The sequence below is a fragment of the Anastrepha obliqua genome, chromosome 1 (assembly GCF_027943255.1).
Source record: "Anastrepha obliqua isolate idAnaObli1 chromosome 1, idAnaObli1_1.0, whole genome shotgun sequence".
Lineage (NCBI taxonomy): Eukaryota > Metazoa > Arthropoda > Insecta > Diptera > Tephritidae > Anastrepha > Anastrepha obliqua.
This window is the reverse complement of record NC_072892.1, coordinates 66,519,321-66,541,524: the sequence shown is the minus strand read 5'-3', so window position 1 is coordinate 66,541,524 and position 22,204 is coordinate 66,519,321. Positions and strand designations below refer to the sequence as shown.

The 22,204-nt window shown below is 33.8% G+C and overlaps 1 protein-coding gene across 5 annotated transcripts in view; it reads left to right on the top strand.

Moving 5' to 3' along the window:
* The first annotated feature begins 18,613 nt into the window (after positions 1 to 18,613).
* LOC129244149 (uncharacterized protein ZK1073.1) overlaps positions 18,614 to 22,204 on the top strand; it is a 75,856-nt gene continuing 72,265 nt past the window's right edge. For 3 of the 5 annotated variants that reach the window (XM_054881766.1, XM_054881788.1, XM_054881783.1), the window contains exon 1: positions 18,614 to 19,398. In XM_054881766.1, coding sequence (XP_054737741.1) covers positions 19,315 to 19,398 — 84 coding nt within the window. In that variant the 5' untranslated portion in view covers positions 18,614 to 19,314. The remainder of the gene's footprint in view (positions 19,399 to 22,204) is intronic. The other 2 variants (XM_054881777.1, XM_054881773.1) reach the window with 2 other exon arrangements.

Sequence of the window (22,204 nt, the reverse complement as noted above, 5' to 3'; positions counted from 1 at the left end):
TCAGTCAACTATTCAAGTTCTCACAGACTATGAAACAAAAGTACTTAGAAATAATTAAAATGAAAGCAGCGGAGATGAACAGGTGAACAGCTGAAGAGATTTTTTTTAATGCAAATATTAGTTTGGGGTAAGAGAAATCCATTATTTTCTCGATATATGGCTGTAGTGATCGATATTTCATAAAATATCAATCAAACAATTTCAAGTTTACGCTCGTTGTCGAGGTGACATTTCACACTAAAAAATTTTGTCTGCTGTTTTTTGTTTGTTCCATTCAGTGGTGAGTAACAAGGTGTTATCAGTGGAAGTCAACAAAGAGAAAATTCAATACATCTTAGAGTTTTTCTTTGATAAAGGCGAAAATACATGAAATGAAATTGTGAATGGTGTTTATGGTGCCAGCTTTTATGCAATTTTGGTTTCGTCAAGCCCGTTCAGGAATTTTTGATGTTAAAGAAAATGTCTATAAAATCACAAAATTAATCGAAGTTGATCGGCATCGAAGTTGATCGGTAGTCGTAGCATCGCCCAAAAGTAATGTATTTCCTTATAATCCCTTCAATTCGGTTTATGAATAATTTTGGCAAATATAATTATGTTCTGATTTTACATTATAAGTATTCCGTATATATATACAGTAATTTGAAACCCATTTTTAGAAAAGTTTCGGACAGCGTAATCATAGCTTTTTGTCACCATAGCATAAAAAATGTATTAAAATTATTTTGTTTCGAAATTGGATACCAACAACTATAGACAAGTTTCATTTCCACAGTTATAAGCATAATACATTTAAGGGGACAGATACCTGTAAACGACCATATTTTCCCTGATTTTCATTAAAATTATTTAAAATGAAGAGGTCAATATATTTTTTTCAAAATTGGCATACAGTTTCTTTATACATTAAAATAATATAAATATTTTTTTTATTTTATTCATTTAAAAAGGCGGATGTATACTCAATTCTTCCAGGAAGGTCGCAGCGGGGCTTCTCAATCGGCTTCTCAATGTCATAACTTCTATATGAATTAAAAGAAAATGGAAGAAAAAAAAATTAGCGAATAAAATGCTAAAAAAAAAAAATGAATTTTGGGGCGAGAACTCCTACTATTTTTGCTTCGAAAAAATTGTTCTTTCGAAAAATTTTCGAAAACTTGTAAATTCACATAAAAAGTAATATCATAAAAAATATGTGTGCAAAATTTCAGAGAGATTGGTCGAGTTATCGTGTGCGCCAATTCGAAAAATATAGTTTTAAGAAAAACGCGTCTAAAGTTTGAATACAACGCAATTATATCTCTCCCAGCGCTCGAACGCAAAGAGTAGAGTCGTTTTTTTTGTTACTCAAAAGTCATTTTCGGAGCTTGGAATAGTCTTATATTAAAAAATAAATCCACCAGATTCGTACTAGCCCTGTCTAGGAAGGGCAGCAGAACTATCGTAGGTATACTGCCCAGCCACAATTTGTTAGCGCATACAAGATGGGAATTACAAACATTGATAGCTGCAGATTTTGCATTGAATTAGAAGAGAGGGGAATTCTAGAACATCTTCTATGTTCTTACCTTGCATTACCTACAATACGAGAGGTTACAATGTCTCTCGGGTTTGAGATTCAGTGCTTAATTAGAAGCCTTCTACAAGGAAACGTAAGGGTCAAGCTCCATCTGGTACCATTAAGGACCAATAGGTCCATGTAATGGCTTTCAGCCAGCCAAAACTTTAAAACTTTAATTAAATCAAATAAATTTGTATAAAAAAAATGTGTTTTGATATCCTTAAAAGTCATCTTCTGTATTGGAATATTTTTATTTTTTTATATCAAGTTTTAAGCGTATTCAATCTTAAATTTGAATTAAATATAAAGAATCCCCCATCTACCCAAAAAGGGTATAAGAGTCAATTACGTACAAGGTGGCGCAAAATTAATGATCCTATTGCAAGATTTATAATTGTTGCAAGTGGCATCGTACATCAATCATATTTGACACTTGGGAACTAGACAGCTACAGTTTACAAACAGACAAGCAATGGAGCACGTAAAGCCAAAATAAAGATTTTAATTTATTTTATGTAGTAAAAAAGTTATTCATTTTTCTGTTTTTAAGTTTATTAAACTTATATTAAACTTTAAGCTTAATAAATTTTAAAGTTGAATTAAATAAAACTAATTTCTATTAGAAAAAAAATGTTTATTTTTATATCCTTCAAAGTAATTTTCGGTATTTGGGGTATTCTTCATTATTATATTGCTTTTATAAAAAATATTTTTTATTTATATAAAATCTTCTTTTTGTATACTCAAAAACTGTTTGCGGCATGTATAATATTTTTTTTAAGTTATAATATTAATATTGTTGTATTTGTACGCTTTTGATTAAATTAGTGTTAATTAAATAAGTGTAATAAATTTTAAATTTTCATGTTTTTTGTTTTGTATATTCTAAAGTAATTTTCAAACATTTCAAGTATATTTGTTTTGAATTCCAAATTTAAAGCATAAAAACCTGTAAATTTTACTGAAATTTTCAGAAATTATAGATTTTAAAGAATTTTTAGTTTGATAAACCAATAACTGAAAGATAACTGAATTAAAGCATTTTTTTTCTCCGAAAATATTTTCTGTACACATTTTCTTATGTTTTTGTAAATTTCAAAATATCCCACACTCTGTGATATGTTCTTAAATAGTTCGCCCATGTTGCTTACCTCTCTCATACTCTCTTCCGTTACTCGAACAAAAGCAATCAATTTTATTGCTACACCTTTTCTTTGCTCATATTTCTCTTTAATTTTGTTTGATCTGACTGCCATTACCAACAATCTATTGTGCAAACATCCGAAACATATTTAGCAGACATATGTATGCACATACATAGTTGTATTCATTCATACGTTCTCTTGTACATATATATACACGCGTATATGTTTACTTGAATTTACTGTTCGTGCATCATATGCTAGCAATGTGTGCTTGTTTGGCCACACAAACATAACTTTACCATTCAGATCATACCGATACCCAGAGAGTTGAGAAAAAGATGAGAAAGTTAACAGATGTTTCAAATAAGTATGTAAGTATGTATGTAGGTTCGGGCGTGCCCAAAATGTTGCATCACAATAATACCCATCTGGTGTTGTTTATATTTGTACATACATATGTACTTATTACATAGCACAATGTGTATACACACATACATATATACGTACTTTTGTTTAAGAAATTGCTAGTGTTCATAGCACTTTACGTAAGAGCAATCTCTTGCAAAGCATTGTGTGACCGCATAATGACCAGCTGGAGCCAAAAATTACAGCTATTAAACATTTTTTTATAATTTCTCTGACACTGTGCCATTTTTTGTCACTTTTTTCGGTTTTTTTTCGTGTTAATTGTCTTCAGTGGCTCATACAATTGCACGATCCCAAAGGTGTTTATTTTATCTGATTTCCATAGAAAAAAAATAAAGTTTCATAAAAGTAATTCTTATTACTTAAATTCTATAACTGCTATCAGTCTTATAAGAACTAAAAGTATACACTTTTAGAATTTTTTGGATAAAAAGGTATTCCAAAAATTCAATGTGCAAAACATATGCCTTAAATAACACCGTGCAACAGCACTTTTCACGCATAAGAAATGGTAGTAACTCTGCGTTTTAAGTTTTTTCACCATCACGTCAGGATCCTCTTCAAAATACTCCAAAGTCCTGCATTAAAAAAATGAATCGGGCATACGTTGCGTAAACCCCAAGAGGTCATCACAAAAACTGCACTAGACTGGAACTGGACTGGCGGGAGTTACTGGCGCGGAATACCAGCCAACTTATGGAGACAGCAAGTTGGATCTGAAGTGAAAAAATAGGCCATTCCTGGAGTCAAATTAAATTCCTAACTCTAAGTAAATCGAACTACAATTTATTTATTGCGGTTCTATGCTCCCCCTAGGAACTGTGGGAAAAAATATATATAGTCATATGGGTATCGAATGAAAGAAGAAGAAATGCGTTTCAAGAAAATTCAAAACTAAAATTTTTCATAACAATCCTTGCCAAAAAATATGAAAATGAAATGAAATTTTTCCAACCAAAAATGTTATGCAAACTATCATGGACCGTTTTCACAGCCATAGATTTTTTAACCAATCATTTTATTGCAGTTAATGAATTTACATCCATCAATCAACACATAGTTAAAAACAGCTGGATATTGAAAGACGAAAATTAAAAATAAAAAAAGAAATTCCCACATTTGTGGAAATTTTTTTGGTCGGTGAGATAGGGTTCAAAATGCTTTCACAATTACAGTGACCGTTGTCTACTGCGTTGAGTGGTGTGGCCACTAAAGCAATCCCTCCTTTCCTTCTCGGAAGAAGCGCACAGAGCGATGTTCATAAAAAAAAATTTATTCACCCACGCCTGGGTCCACCGTATTTGTAGCTAGCTTTCAAGCTAAAGGCGCGTCTTCTTGTGTCTCTGGCGGTGAGGTTTCGCTTTGTTGTACTGCGTCGAGGTCTACCTTTTTTCTCTGTAGCACGCCCTCGATATATCTCGTTACCCGCGTGTCAGTTATCCTCGCGTTCAAGCATCTTACTGGTCAGCGCCATGTCGCCAATCTGCTTCCTCAGAGCATCTCTTTCCATGAATCATCTGTCGCAACAAAAAAACGTGTGTTCGGCATCATCGCTCTGTGCTTCGCAGTAAATTCACTTGGAATCGCTTACCTATCCCATGCAATATAGGTATCTCCAAAAGTATCCGTGGCCTGAGAGGAACTGAGTTAAGAAGTAATTTTCGAAGTTCCTTTCAGGTACATGAGCTATTATATGTAGTAATCAACTTCCCCGTCCATCTTTCACTCGAATCAATGTCCCATCGGCTTTGCCAGTGCATCACGGTTTGGCATATCCATACCACGATGCTGGTGATTACGTGTTTCTTCTTGGAGTCCCACGCATTCATTCGTTTCTGGGCCATGAGATCGACGGTTATCTCCCCGCTGATCGCAAACACTGCAGCGCCAGAAACAGTGCGGTAGGCTGAGACAACTCTGAGTACCACTGTTCGTTACACAGGCTTTTTAGAGGCCCGACTTCAGGCCGCTATCCTTACTTGATAGTGCAGTTTTTCTAGGTGTCTTCATGGTTATCTATGCAAGCAGATAAGTCATGCGAGGGTTGACTCTATGCTTCATGGCGAATAGAGTTCAGAGCTAGTACAGGACCGAGTCGGAATTTCTCAATTGAGTCTGCACCACCAACTTAATGGTAACATCTGAGGAACGTACCCGAAGGCTAGCCAGAGTTTTAACGGGACGGAGGCGATTGTAGCATTAGAATATCAGCCATTTCGGTGAAGTGTCACCCTCTTGTACTGTACCTGTACTGAGGTGATAGAATACTACTTTCACCAGCCCATAGACTGTCTCATTTGAAATATTTTCCAGTATACCGTAATTAAGATCTTACTGGTCTCGATCCAGATGAGCTTTATGTGAGGCCTTTCAAGTCGAGCCCCTTTTTCTCCTAACGGATTTTAGTCGCCTCATACGACATGGCGACCCGCTGGAGGCCACATTTTTGGCATGGATTGTTATGAAATCAAGATGTTATTATTATTTTTGGAAATATCTTGACATTCTTCTTTCATTTGATCCGAATATAAGAATGACGAAAATTAAAAAAAAAACATTTTTTGGCAAGGAGTGTTATGAAACAAACAAAAATTTTGAATTCTCTTGACATTCTTCTTTCATTAAAATTTTTTTTAATGCTGAGCCCTAACTGCAACTTTCAGATTCCTGATGAAGAAAAACTTAAATTACAGATTTACTGCCATTGTGCCTTATGTGCGAAAAGAAGTTAAAATTTGTCGCTCAGTGTAATACTTGAATTTACAAAACACCTATTTTCAATTCGAGTTCATCTGGTTGCATAGTGGCCTATGTTTTTAGTGGTGGGTTCTACAAGATTTTAACCCTCTAACTCTTTAATTGGCACTCATTTTGAATCTCTTTTTGGGGAAAGGGCAAAACTACTCAGAACCAAGTGATACAACAGGTTAAAATGTTCTACAAAAATATTTTTCATAAAATTCTACTATAAGCCGCTTAAAGCGCCAAAGCACACAATTCAAGTTAAACAGCAGAAAAAAGTCCAAGTGAAAAATTTATGGCGTGAGTTTTATTGTAATTTTACCATAACAAATTGCTCAACACACTCTAACGAATTCAGCTCTTAAACAAGTAAAAAACTTTTTGTTTATCAGCTTCACTTAAAATTCTTATTCTGCTTTTGCGTCCACTCACAAATAGGCCACTTGTCCTTTGGAACTCGTAACGCATAATAATTAGCACCTGAATAATAAAGTAATACTACAAAAGCAAACTCATTCGCTTATACAATTGTAATACACATTCATACATAGTGTAATGTGACATAGCGGTATCATAAGTGTGCGGATCTGCATATGTATGACCACTTAAAGGGACAGAAACCTGTAAAATTTCGAAAAAAAGAAATTTTTGTTTTCATTCATAGTGTAATGTGACATAACGGCATCACCAACAGATACTTGTAAAATTTCGAAAAAAAATAAATTTTTTTTCATAAAATGTTAATATAATCCTTTAAGAATATGTCAAAAAATTTTTAGAACGCAAATTTAAATATTTCTTATATTATAGATCGTCAACCGTGACGACTCTATTCTTTGCGTTCGAGCGCTGGGAGAGGTATAGTTTCGTTGTACTCAAATTTTAGACACGTTTTTTCTCAAAGTTGGCGTACACGATAACTCGCAAAGTTATTGACCGGTCTCCCTTAAATTTTGCACACATCTTTTTTATTATAATATTACTTTCTATGTGAATTTACAATTCGAAAATTTTTTTCGAAGCAAAAATTTTAGGAAAATTCGCCCAAAAATTCATTTTTTTAAGCATTTTATTCCGCGATTTTTTTTTCATTTTCGTTTAATTCATATAGAAATTATGACAATAATAAAAACAATTTTTTTTAGTTTTTTGTATTCAGGAAGAATAAGTATTCCTGGAAGAATTGAGTGTATATCCGCCAATTTGAATGATTAAAATAATAAAAAAAATGTATATTATTTTAATGTAAATATAAACAAACTGTATGCCAATTTTGAAAAAATATATATATTGACTTCTTCATTTTAAATAATTTTAATGAAATTCAGGGAAAATATAGCCGTTTATAGGTATCTGCCCCCTCAACTAAGTAGATGGAATTGAACAACAGCAAAATGATTTTAACATTTCCCCTACATTTATTCTGTTTAAAGCAATAAAAAGTATAAAAAGAACAGCCTTTAGTAAAAGAAATACATGGGAGAAAGAATAAATAAATAAATAAAGCAAAAAATAGGTCCACATGAAAATAAAAAGATCAAGTGGGTTGTGAAAATTGTGGTCATATCGATGCTGCCAAAATTCAGTTTCTGTTACACTTGGTCAATAATAGCCATTGTATGGCAAGATATTCAAAAGCAAAACGACAAATAATTTAAATTACAGAGGAATAATACACAACACAACGCCATATATATCGTATGGCTATTGTGGGAGAACTAAAAAAGAGTGAGAGCGAAAGGAAGTAAATAATAGCAGGTGGTGATTGTTGACCTGTTTCGTGAACGCTGAGTGCCACATATAGTACACTTCAGGTAAATAATCGAAAAGCAAGGCATTAAAAGCATGAACAAAATTGGATGAAAAGCAGCGCCGTCACTTTTAGCTGCAATAACGGGAAGCAGGCATTGCAAAGCCTCACATAAATAGAAGAAAAAATATGATATTAATTTAGGAAATCTCAACACCACTTGCATTTGTTAGACTAAATTATATTGTCATACAATAAAATTGCCTTGAGCATTACAACGTTTGTTTCTTAAAATTTCAGCATTGCTTTATGATACTCTAGAGCAAAAATTATAATTTAATTTTGCTTTTCACCTCTCTTAATTGCGCCGGTAAAATACATTGTAATAACGCAAATGTGTCCAATAAAATGAGTGATATAAATTATATACATACAGAAGTTTTTATTTTATTATTTAAAATAAATCAACAATGCATGAAAATGCGGTGGCATGTAAAAGTTTGCTTACATTTACCCAAAAGTTAGGCATGGCGTATACGTAACATTTTGCAGCACACTTAAGCTAAGATTTCTCCTCCTTTGTTATTTTGTAGTTATTTTTTTTTTTTTTTAATTTTACGTTTTGTACTTCGGTAACAAATTTTATAATCAAATTTTATATATAGCACTGATATCTGACTTTAGCGCTGATCTGGTCGATATTTATTTCACGACGGTTAATGGTTTGGCTTTAAGAGGTTAGGCCGGCCACTATAGCATTGATCTTGGGAAATTTTTTTAGCGGAACAATCAATTAAATCAAAATTATGAAAAAGGTTGCATATCATAAACTATATAATTTATTATTATTATTATTTCATTTTATTTATTTACTTTTATCAAAGTAATATGTATAATATAAAAGCAACTGAGCCTTTTTTTAATAGAGCGCCCACTACGGTGAGAGAAAACAATTTCGGATTATACATGGGAGTGGCTATAAAATTTTTTAGAATTTTTTGATATAAAGGGTGATTTTTTGAGAGCTATAGGAGCTATTCAGAAAAATGTATGAAATTTTTATTTAAATCGATAGTACAGTCCATATAATTTTATGTTTGAAGATTATTTCATGCAAACGTTGACCGCGATTGCGTTTCAAATGGTCCAACCGCTTAGTCCAATTTTGGCATACTCTTTCCAATGTTTCGGCCGGTATCTCACATATAAATGCTTGAATGTTGTCTTCCAATGCGTTAATTGAAGCAGGCTTGTCTTAACAGACGTGAGCTTTAACATAGGCCCACAAAAAACAATCTAAAGACGTTATATCGCACGATCTGGGTGGCCAATTGACAGGTCCCGAACGTGAAATAAAATGTTCAACATAACATAACATAACATATATTAACATAACATAACATATCATAACATAACATAACATGCTGTTCAAGCAAGGTAACGACGCATGAGCAAGATAACGACGCATTTTTTGGTGCGTGCAGCTGGCTACATAGAATTATTATATAAGACGTTATCACGTCAAAAAATAATAATAACATTAAAACAACAGGTATTATTAACAAACTTGGTTTTATTTTAAATTCTTCAAGTAAATCAAATTAATAATAATCAATAAGAAGGCATATGCAAATACAAATAAGTGAATTTATATGTGTACATATGCGCATATACATACACATATACGCTCACTTAAGTAGGAGAGAGCAAGATGTAGAACGTTGCCGTTCGTTTGCTTTGTTTGCTTTGTCGTTCGTTCCGCGCTTTCGCTTGCAGTTCATTCAAGGTAACGGCAATGAGGAAGGTAACGACATATGAGCAAGGTAACGACACATTTTTTCGTGCGTGCAGCCTGTTAAATCGAATTATAAGACGTTATCACGTCAAAAAGTGGATCTTCGACCAACTTTCCAAGAGCCCATTCATCAAAAATTCTGCGTTGCGGTAGGTCGTTCGGCTTCAATTCTTGCACCAGCTGTATTTTGAAAGGCTTCACAGGGCTTGTTGAGTAACAGAGGCCCAATTGCCGCGAACGGCGACGAATCGATAATTGATGGTCATCCTTAACACTGGCCGATGTAGCTGCGATATTTCCTTCAGTTCACACTATACGTAAGCGTGTTGGTGGTTTGATGTCCAATAATGTATATTTGGTTCTAAATTTAGTCACAATAGCTTGAATAGCCGCTTCTGTAGGTCTATTAAACTGACCATAAAATGGAAGAAGCGCGCGATAAACTTTCTTAACAGAACACGCATTTTTATAATAAAATTCAATGATTTGCAAGTGTTGTTCGTTTGTAAGACGATTCAAGGTTAAATTATAGACCAATCTGAAGATGTTTGATAGTGAAACAAAACACGAAACGTGCGTCAGCTGTTTAAACCAACTGTTTAAAAAGATAATAGCTAAAAAATCACCCGTTAGAAACTTTTTCGGAAAAGCGCGCAGAGTGTGATTTTTTTACGTAGCATAAAGTGTCTGCTTTTGCATTCCATACTGCATTTACGAGGTACGTTGTTTGAATTGTCAGCAACTGTTATGCTTTCTTAAAATAATATTCAAAAAGTCGCTTTAAAATTGTTCGGCCTTTCTAAAAGTTCGTTTGATTTCAACATCTTGGAGTGTGGCTTCCCAATTGTTGCGAAATTAATAGTCGTGCGCGGATTCCTCATTAATATGCACTGGTCTTCCATTAAAACGGGGGTTGGTTTAAACACCGGGCACTGCCTAATGGGAACACATGAGAAATGAGCTCTGTCGCCGATGCAGGAACCAGGTGGAAGTGCAGGTGGATAACGTTGAACACTTCCTCTGCTACTGCCTTATCGTTGCTTAAACTCTTAATTCTTTAGATACTAAGGCAGACTTGGAATGTGCATTCAGCCACGGTATTTAATCGTTTATCCGAAAGATTAAGTAGTTTCACCACATTAGGAGTTAGAGTGAGAGCTTGAGTCCAAACCAGTGGTATCACAACCAACTCTAGTGTACATTTATTAAGGAAACTGGCACTGGTTAAGTTGTTGTGAACAGTGGAGAGTACAAAAATCCTAAGCTCGAAGATCGAGCCTCGATTTTACCCTATTCTATAGATTTTTTGCCTATTTTTTATCGTTTGACTAATATATTTTGATTCTGAAGAAATATGTTTTTTTTAACAACTGTATTTAATTTGAGGTTTAAAATGCGGTTGCTTAACACCAAAAATACAGGTTGGATCATGGATTTTATCTTTACTTGCGCTACATGAAGGTAAATCGATGCCGTTTGCTGCGCCATTTGTCTGACTTGGCACTGCTGGCATATGTGGGTAAATCACCACTATAAGGAAGTAACACCATCACTTGAATATACATTGTATATTTCACAGTATGTTGTGAGGTCATATTCATTCCATTTATATATGGCAAAAAAAAGAAGCAATCAGATACGTGGTCTACAGGTTCAATTTAAATCACGGGTTTTCTCAAAGCCATACTTCGTCCTTTACAACAAATATGAAGTCCCCAATTTCTATATTAATGAGCCACAGAGTGCACAAAATAATCCTCATAACATTGCTTCACCAATTCAGTGAAATTTCACCGCTGACTTTTGAAAGTCCGTTCACCAAAAACGTAGATAACTGTAAGGATGATTGAAACACTTCCTTTACATGCTGAGAGACTTTCGAATACTTATATTATATGGAAGAAAATTCTCAGCATTGTAAGGAAAAAAGTGCTAAAAATCAACTTACACTTTTATTACACTAAAATTGAATGTGCAATAAAACTGCATACCTCAAAATTTCCTAGAATTAAATTTCTGATTAAAAGTTTGAACATTTTGATGACAATTTTTAAAATTTCTTAAATTGTTGTGAATTTTATACAAAGTTTGGAGCTTTGATTTATAATAATTTCGTTACACAATTTGCTATGTTTTTATAAAAAATTAACGAAAACGAGTTTAACATGAAAAATATTGCGAAACATGAAACATGAAATATGGTGCGTGATTACCATTCGGAATTCACAGAGAGGTCGTTGGTTCGAATCTCGGTGAAAGCAAAATCAATAAAAACATTTTTCTAATAGCGTCGCCCCTCGGCAGGCAATGGCAAACCTCCGAGTGTATTTCTGCCATGAAAAAGCTCCTCATAAAAATATCTGCCGTTCGGAGTCGGCTTGAAACTGTAGGTCCCTCCATTTGTGGGACAACATCAAGACGCACACCACAAATAGGAGGAGGAGCTCGGCCAAACACCTAACAGAAGTGTACGCGCCAATTATTTTATTTTTGTTTTTTTTTACACAAAGTTAAGAGAACCGTAGTTAAGTCCGCCGTAGTCGAATGAGTTGGTGCCTGACTAGCATTCGGAATTCAGAGAGAAACACCAAAATGAAGAAAAAGTTTTTTGTAATAGCGATCGCCACTCGGCAGGCAATGGCAAACCTCCGAGTGTATTTCTGCCATGAAAAGGTTCCTTATAATAAAATAAAAAATAATAATTTCGGTTTTATAATGAGTTTATGTTAAATAATAATTAGCAAACAGAATCCATGAGACAAAAACCTTGTCGATCAGTGTAATTTATAAATGTACTAATAAAATAGAAAGCAATGAGTTTTACTAGGCTTTATACATCGACATTTTTGCATTAGTCAATCATAAACTTTACTTTATATACTACTTAAATTTTTTCATATCTTTTATTTTTTAAAAAACATGCATCCATTATCAGCGCAAATTACTGTAACTAGTCTCTGCAACTATGGCCTTTAGTGACATTAGCAACCACCTGCAATGTGTCGGCTGGGGTCAAATCAGTGAGCATGGAATTCTGAGCTCGTCTGAAACAGCTTTGAGCGTATACAAGAAAATATGTAAACAGAGATACAAAAAGAAAGCGGTGGCAGAGAGAGAGAGAGAGAGAGAGATATGAGTGTGCGAAAGCTTTTCAAGTTCAAGGGGAAGGAAATGAGAGATAAAAATAAACCCAAGTTTTAAAGGTTGATTTCAAGTGGCTGGTTGGCATGCCTATGCTTGTGATATACATATACATACATATACTTATATAAGAGTGTATAATATGGGACTTGTGTATAGGTTGTAGATGTTAAATGAAAAGGTTTGCTCAAATAAGCACTACAGTGCCCTGTAGGAGTACAAAAATCAAGATTCAAAAAAGTAAGGTAGAACAGTTTGGAGGCACTTTTAGCAGTTTTGACTTTTGTAAACCTAATTTTTTGTTTCTTTGTTAAATATCCTTTTATACATAGTAAGTAGTCAGTAATGCAATTGTTTATTGATTTCTGACAATAAATATAAGTACATACATGTAAGTACCGGGTGCTTCAAAAAAATGTATACACACTTTGAACTTCCATAGAAAATTTATTTACCGGTCTACAAAGTTAAATTTCAGGAAAATAGAAAGCTGAAAGTCCAATGTAAATGAAACATAAATAACAAATGTTAATACTGTTCAAATTGGTGACCTGCAGCATCAATACATTTTTGAGTACGAGTCACTACAGATTCTGTACATCGTATCAAAACGTCCAATGAGATTTCTCTACACACTGCTTGAATCTCATTCCAAAGAATGTCTAGGTTACGTGGTTTACGTTTGTACACCTCATCTTTTACTGTGCCCCACAAGAAGAAATCCAGTGGTGAAAGGTCTGGAGAGCGTGCTGGAAACTCGATTGGCCCCCTGCGTCCTATCCACTGGCCCGCCAAATTTTGATCCAGGTAAGCAAAAATGTATTGATGCTGCAGGTCACCAATTTGAACAGTATTAACATTTGTTATTTATGTTTCATTTACATTGGACTTTCAGCTTTCTATTTTCCTGAAATTTAACTTTGTAGACCGGTAAATACATTTTCTATGGAAGTTCAAAGTGTGTATACATTTTTTTGAAGCACCCGGTATATTGAATAAACTGTTAGTCCCACTCTTCTACTGTTTTTTTTTAATTAAATATCAAAAATATGTTTTTGCTTATTTAATTATTCTATGCATCGTCCATAGTGCGTGGAACAACATCAACACGCACACCGTAAATAGGAGGAGGAGCTCGGCCAAGCACCTAACAGAAGTGTACGCGCCAATTATTTATTTTTTTTTATGCACCGTTCAATAATAGTGTTTTGTTTATTTAATTATTCTATGCCTTAAAGTCGTGTAAAATTCAGATAAAACATGATAATATTTAGATTTTAGTCCTTAAATTTTAATCTCATGTAAACAGGAAGAAAACAACCACACACACACAAATCAATGCAATTTTTGAGACACTTTAAACTTGTACTTTATTCAATATTCAGTGCACTATAAAACTGCGTACTCGACATGTTTTTAGAAATTCTGATTAAAAATTGTTAAAGAAAATTTATAATTTTTTTTTTTTAATTTGCACAAAGTTCGAAATCTGGATTTAGATGGTCTTTGTAGGAAAATTAACTATATTTTCATTAAAAAATTATTGACACATAAAAACAAATAAATTATCAAACCCTGTTAATAAGCCCTGGTGTCACAGTTATTTAACGCACTTTACTTGCCCTAACCACTACTAATTCGCACCTCTACGATTTCTTGCCATATACATCCCGTTAGAAAATTATAAGGACACCACTCTTTTTTAATAAAATGTAGTATATAATACAGCAAAAACCATATAACGCCAACTGTCATTTTTGTACAAAATATTTAAAACGTTCATCACAACTTTCAACTTTTTTATTAGAATTTTTTTGGGTAAGCAGTTTTCCCTTTCAATTTTAGTGCAAGTTTCAAGTGATACCAGAATACGTTGCCACGACAGTCGGTTCTACGTAATCGGAACGACTCGGATACGAGTATGCGTGGTGAATGTTTATTGCTGCTAAAACGACAAGTTTTTTTTCAGAAGTGTCACCCCTCTACTCTCAACTTAATTGCCTTATGTCACAATTAGTTTTTTGGTACCTTTTCTTATGATGAATGCTGAGAACAGACTATGTAAAATTCAGCGCTGAAATATTGTATAACTAGTGGTTGTTGCTCTCGATGCTCAAAAAATATACCGTTATAGTAATAATACCTAGAATTTTACTGCCAAAATTTTGCGCAGTTTTTTTTTATTATAAATTTTGTAAAGTAAGGTGAGATGCAAAATTTCGGGTTTTTGTGTTGCCCCTATGAGCAGTGATTTTATCATTATAAAATTTTATACCCTAACTTCTATTATTGCAGATTTTATAAAATTATAATTATTTTCAGTGCAATGTGAGGAAAAAATTTTTAAAATTGAGACTTAAAAAAACGTTTAGCTCTCCAGGTCTATCAATGAGCTTGGTTTTATTGTTGACGTTCTTGGCTTTGAAAAATAGAAAGTTTCAGGCATTACAAAACGCTGTGCAGCTTCAGTGCGACATTTTTGTGAAACACTCTATCTAATATAAGATAAAATACAATGTATTTACTTTGATCTCTGCATAATTTATTTGTACACCGACATGTGTGAAAAAATTCCTACTAGGTGCTTTTCACTTGATATGTGGGCGTATGTTACCCTCAAAAATATACTTCACCTCAAACTTTAAAACTCTACACAATACGAGAGCTTTTAGCTTTTTGCTCGTACGCATTTCGCCGGGGGTAGTGAGACGCTTCCCACGCACTACGAAACGGAAACAGAAGGAAATGAATAAAATGGAGTAAAAACAAAACATCAAAAACAAATGCGTGTATATGAAATAAGTTTACAGGTGCGTGTGAGCGTAAGTAGCTGGAGTAGTATTACGCATAAAAGTATGCCATTAGGCGTGACACTGACACATATTACAAAGTAGTGAGAGGAAGAATATAGTAAGTAGCAGAAGGCAGGCAGGCAGATGTATACGATTTCGTAGTTAATTTTTATTTTTTCAACAGGCAATATGCGGACCTGTAGGAAAATTTATGCATCCCGAGCTGGTGAGATTTTAGTGAATTTTTAACGATGGTTTCTACGTCTTACTTCCTTGAGTGGAAAAGTTGCTCAAATCGTATAGGGTTTGATGACGGAACGTCCATACGTCACGAATAGAAATACGTAATAAAGCAGTTGGCTCTCGCTCTGTCTCCGTCTGTTATTTGATGTGGTGAGCTTGGCAGTTTGAAATAAAGAAATTTATAACCTCGAAAGCGACTGAAATTAATGAAAAGGAAAAGTTAAATCAATGGCTAGTGAAAGGCAATACTTAGAAATAGTAAGTAGTAGTAGTAGTTAAATAGTACAGTGCACTCTCTATAACGTAAACATTGCATTAAGTGAGCCCATTTTATTTCGCATTGATATTTGCAAGGCTAGCAAGATATTTGTTTTGTCCCCAATACATATGAAAATATGTTTTATATACATATGTAATATAATATGTGTAGTGGTATATGTATTAGGTTGGAGTGAAATTATTTAATAGCTTTCCTCAGAACTGATAGCTTTATTTTTATCCCAGAAATAGGGATGTAAAATATTATTTGTCTCACCGTATGTTAAGAGGTGTTCCCGAGTATATTAATTTTTGAGAATACGTTAAATTCTACCGTTTCATTTTCACTTTCCAAAATTATATACCTACATCAATGGTCACCGTAGCCGACTAGCTTGGTGAGTGAATACCTTTCGGTAGTGCACGGGTTCCATACTCCGAGCATGGAACACCAAACGATAGAGAAGTTTTTCCAATAGCAGTTGCACCGCAAACATTGGCAAACTTTCAAGTATATTTCTACCATGAAAAAGCTCCTCAAAAAGAGCCATCTGCCATTTGCAGGCGATATAAAACTCTAGGCATTTTCATTGGTAGAAAAATCAAGATGCATAACACAAATAGGAGGAGGAGATCGGCCAAAAAAGGGCCAATAGCGCCAATTATATTCACTTTAGCTTGATTTAATTCACTGATTGGTTTGGAAGGCTCTGAAAGTGTTCGATGCGGTACCAGCTGATGGTAGCAGAGGAAGAGGAAGGCCTTCTCTACGTTGGAAAGATCAGGTGGAGAAGGAGTTGATTTCACTTGGTATGTCCAGCTTGCACCAGTTAGTACGAGAAAGAAATGGCTGGCGCGCTTTGTTAAACTCGGCAAAAATCGCTTAAGCGGTTATCGCGCCAATCAAGAAGAAGTATTTAGATTGATTACAAAGCATTTTCTGTCTTTCTTAAGTAACTTATAACGCTTTTCAGTGATGCGTCAATATCAAATGACTTTCAATAACAAGCTTGGGTTGTGTGTAATAAACTGTGTAAAATTTATCTTATTTTTCCAAAATTTGACTAGGCTGGTGGCACCTCGAAACATTATTCTAAGAAGGTATTATTTTGGGATTCCAATTAATTCTTATAAAGGCGGCATTATTATTTAATTTTTATAAAAAATTAATTTCCATATATTATCGATTCACCTTAATGTTAATATATGGAATATTGCCCAAAAAAAAAAACTTATTGTACAAGTAGTATACATAATTGTTTTGGTAATGCTAGGGAGATATAAATATTTTCTTTGCGTCACTGATTTTCCATTGACCGTAATGATTAAATATCTTGCAATTACAAAATTCAGAATAACAGAAAGCGAATGAAATACATTTGCGTTGGTTGCGGTTAATGTGTGAACATTTTCGTAAATGTTAACTCTTTTGGTTTTAATTAGTTCACGTTATCGCGAGTGCACTGTATACATATTTTTGAAAGAGTTATTTTAACGAAGAACAGCGAAAGTTTAATATAGTTTTTCTCAAAATTTATTTCACACATTTCTACGATGTTCAATTGATTTTTAATTCAAGTCAGGTTTTAAAAATCAAGAAATCTTCATTCAAAGCATAAAAAAGGCAGAATATGTAATATAATTTAGACAAAAACTACTTGTTGCCATTTACCGCTTACCTACGCATGTAGCATTCATTTCACTCTTTTTTTGGGTATTCTTGTTTCTTAATTAAATTTTTTTTTTTTATTCACTGTCTTACCGAAAATTGAATTTTTAAAATTCAGTCTTCACCCCGCTCATTGCGCTCAATAACCTGCATAAAAATATTTGTGCCTAGTTGTGTGCACATTGAAAGGACTTACAGGTCATGTGACTACTTTAACGCTCCATTGCATATATATACACACACACACAAGCTTTTCCGCTCTAATAAGTGCACACATACACTGCTAATAAACTAATAATCAAAAAATACAAAAAAATGCTTCCAGTTCAAATATTTCCCGTTGGGTTTAAATGCATCTCACATTTTTGTAGCATACATTTTAGCGCCACACCACTAATGCGTACAAAACAAAAGTATCGGAATTTGTTTAGAAGCTCGAAAGTTTACGGTATCTATGTGCTATTAGAAGCTTGTGAGCGAGCAGGTTGAGTAAATAAAATACATATTCAGATGGCAAAGCAAGGTTTGGAAAGACGATGAGTGAAGGAATTAGGGAAGCTGACAAATTAAAAGAGCTCAGGAATATACTAACATCTGCATTAGTTGTATTCTAAAGCATTTTATGTCGTTTCAATAATCGCATTTCGTTTTAATAATCGAGCTGACACTGACACTGAAAGTTTTTGGGTTTCTGTTTCTGTTTTTACTTTTGTTGCTGTTGCTTTTGCTGTCACTGTTACTGTTTGTCATCCCATTCATTCCCTGAGGTCTCCAGCACTATTTATAAATTGCGCTACACTTTTTTTCTTCCACTTCTGCTCTACTCCTGTTTCCCTGCATCACAATTTAACAACGCAAAATATCTGCTTGTTTGCTCCTTTTTCCCCATGGTTGAGAGCCAGAACAGTTGTGCAGACATTGAAGAGTCTGAGAGCTGGGGAGCTGTGCAATTACTTACATACTTGTATACATGTATATATATACATACAAACAGACATATACGGTTGACTGCCTGGCTTAGTTCTGATGGCGCTCTGAAATGTAACGCCTGATAAGCGACTACCGTCAGTTGTTTTTGAGCATTCGTTAGATGTGCATGTTGACGCGCTTAGCAATCTTTGAAACCAATCTTAGAAATCGTTGAATTGATAATTTAAATTCCAAATTGCATACTATTGACAGCAAAATAGCTTAAAAGTGAAATTTCAAAACCAAAAAAAAGTTGTAATTATCATCGAAAATATAGAAAAAGCAATAAAAATTTCCACCATAAATGGTGTATTTTGTTGTTGGATTTGTGTTAGCTACATATGTATGCATGTAATTAAAGGAAATTTTTCCGGATAACGATAACCGAAATTCAAAACTATTGTCAAAAATTATATTTTTATAGCTCAAAATAATTTTAAAAGTGTTGTTTGAAAAACCAACATACTTTTGAGATCTACGCTTGCCACACAGTTGTGTGCAGAATCGCAGCGAAGTGAATCGAAGTTTTCTAAAACGCAATTACAGAAATTCATGGCGCTATTAGCGCAAGCTTTATTGAAGGCTTCAAATCTTTATTAATTTCAAATATTTACTAATTTTTCTAAAAAATACCAGCTAAAAAACTTTGCACTGTAAAATACTCGTAAAAAGTGAAAACTTATATAATACCCAATAAAAGCAATTAATTTCCAATTAAATTATTACATTCAACACGCAATCGGCAAACTTTCCATTTTAATTGCGTAGTTTTACTGCGATTTACAAAATCTCGATTTCTCAAAAAGGAAAATCACTCGCAGCTATGGAAAAACACGTAACATCAAATAATGCTGCCGCCGTGCATCACCATCATCATCAACACGCCCATCAACCGGACAAGATAAGCGTAAGTCATAGGCGAAATGTACCTGCCATATACAAATTGCTGGTGCTATTAAGCAGTAAACATCCTGAAAATAAGGCTATTAGCTTACCTGTCTGCCTACGTACCCGCACACCATAGCTTCGCCCAGCAGTTAGCTTGCAACTACTTAAACAACAAGCCAAAATTATTTACCATCGCCTCGCCTGAGCAGCTTCCGTTCGCTTAGACACCTCTTTGCTTACCTTTTCTCATACCGCTCATCGCGCTCAATAACCTGCATACCGTTATTTATGCCTAGCTGTGGGCACAATGAAAGGACTTACGGTCATGTGGCTACTTTAACGCTCCATTGCTTATGTACACACACAAATGCATACATGAACTTTTCCGCTCAAATTAGTGAATACATACACAGCTTATAAGCAATCTGATCACAGTTTGCCTGCGTCTTTGCTTAATGCGCGCATTTATGAATCTGAATCTGTGTGTTTCTGCTGCTTTAGCAAATTTTTTCTCTTCTGCCTTGATTACCTTCTTAAATAACGAAATGGTTTAATTTTTCAGCTTTTTAAGGTTTTTAAGCAAAAAAAAAAATTATTTAGTTTTTTTAAATCAGATTTTTTACTTGGGTATCGAGCCAAAAATATGTTCTTACAATCACCCTGAGTAGATGCCTAGGCAGATAACTGCGAGCATTTTGAGGAAGGGCTCAAACGAATTTCCATTTTTATATGTGCGGCATTTATTATTTTGTTCGATGTTTTAAGTGCCTGCGATGCTCATTAAAGTTATGAAAAGATTTAATAGATAATTTATTCACATACATTTATATCACAGTCTGCTAATACTGCAGCTCCCAATATGAGAAATTCAAATTTGATTTGGCCAAGACATTGAAAAACATTTATAGCTTTAATTTTTTAGTATATTTTATTTATGTATTTATTTCAGTATATGGACAATAATTCTTACAGACTAGTAGAGGAGTAGTAGAGCTAATATATATGTAGATATTTTCATTATAAAGTAGTTTGGGGTAAAAGAAGTGCATTATTTTCTCGGTAGATGAAAAGCTTCTTTTGTCATGGAGATATCAGAGGCGATACTTTCGCATAAAATATTAAGCTGTCATAGATCTCACCAAGGAAACATTTTCTGCAGATCTTGCTTTGACTTTTGCTAAATAAGGTGGACAAAAGGCTTGAAGAAAAGAAAAAAATTAGAAAATGAGACTTGAGATGTATCCTTTCCCAAGGATAAGGCCACAGAGGCATATTTTGAATAACAGCAAACATTAGTTGAGAAAGAAAACAGCGGTTAACAGAAAAAGATTTAAATATTCCCAAGTGGAATAATAAAGGAATGAAACAAAAAAACTCTGCAGCTAAAAGTTTTTCAGCAAGAATCTTGTTTTCAAAACAAAATAAAACAAAGAAGAATTAGATGAAATTTATTAAAATTTTTTTGTATAAGAAATAATAAGGTTTGACAATTATGAATGAAAAATGATAAAGGACAGATGTTCACCACGGTTAGAAACGTTGATTCTTTGATAAAAATGTTCTTTCTTCTTCGTTAATTTAAGATTTAAGGCTGAAACCGAATCAATTGGCTCCGTATGGACTCTAGTCTTAAAAAATAAGCCAATTCTGTTGAAGTGCAAGGGCGCCCAATTAACAACTGAATTTCGTAAAATTTTGGGAACGCGAATTTTTTTTGCGAGGAATTTTTTGTTTCGGTGGCTATCTAATAGCTTAATAGACAACTGGACTTAATTCTTTTAGTTTAAGCGGATTAGGGGAATTTTCAATAACAACATTGCCCAAAAATGACAGTTAATATCTATTGTGAATGAAAAATAATGAAACTTTTAAGGGGTTAGGGTAGTCAGAGGCCCGAAAAAATCATGAATTTGAAAAAATTTTTTTTGGCTTGTCAATTGCTTTATTTTACAAAAATAAAAACATAGCATTAATACATCATATTTCGACTTGACTTTAGCAAAATTACAAAAAAAATATAATAATTGTTAAAGTTATCGCTGTTTGTGTTGAGCTCGCTTCTCTAGAAGTCTCTTGCGATGATCACCACAAATCCTTTTTATCTATAATCAATCGGAGAAGAGAAATTAGTTTTATTAATAGAGAATATTGTGCCTAATCGAAGCTTTTTTTCAAAATTAACAATATGACGGCCTCAGGAAATATTTCTCAGATTTCAGAAACAAACCGACAATTAATTAAAAAAAAAATTAAATTTTTGAAAAAAAAATCATTCTATCAGGCACGAGTTTTTTACGTTTTTCAAAAGAGGTATAAATTTTATTGAAATCTACCAAGCGGTTTTTACGTTACAGTGATCACCAGTTCAAAAAACATTGTTTTGAGAAAAACGCATTTAAAGTTTTGCTATCGATTTATGTAGAGTAATACGAATTATTTAATTACTTACACTGCGCCATCTATTCCGTCAAAGCAGCTTCCGCTTTGCTGTTTCCTACGTAGCATACTACCTTCTTGAGTGTTATCGTTAGCGCGCTTATCTGCCACTTTCATACCTGCAGCGTTCATTTTTTCAGCATACGAACACTCCGGAGTGCCCGAGCGCCCTTTGTTAATTATTGAATAACTCGACAAGTGTTTGCCGGATTCACATCAAATTTTCACGCAATATTTTTAAGATATTATAATTTAAGAAAATGAAAAAAAAACAAATCCAATTTTTTGAAAATTCTGACTACCCTTAACCCCCTTAACACCACTTGCTAGCGTAAGCCATGGAACATAACCGCATTTCTAATCGAATTTTCCAAAAAACACTTCTGCAA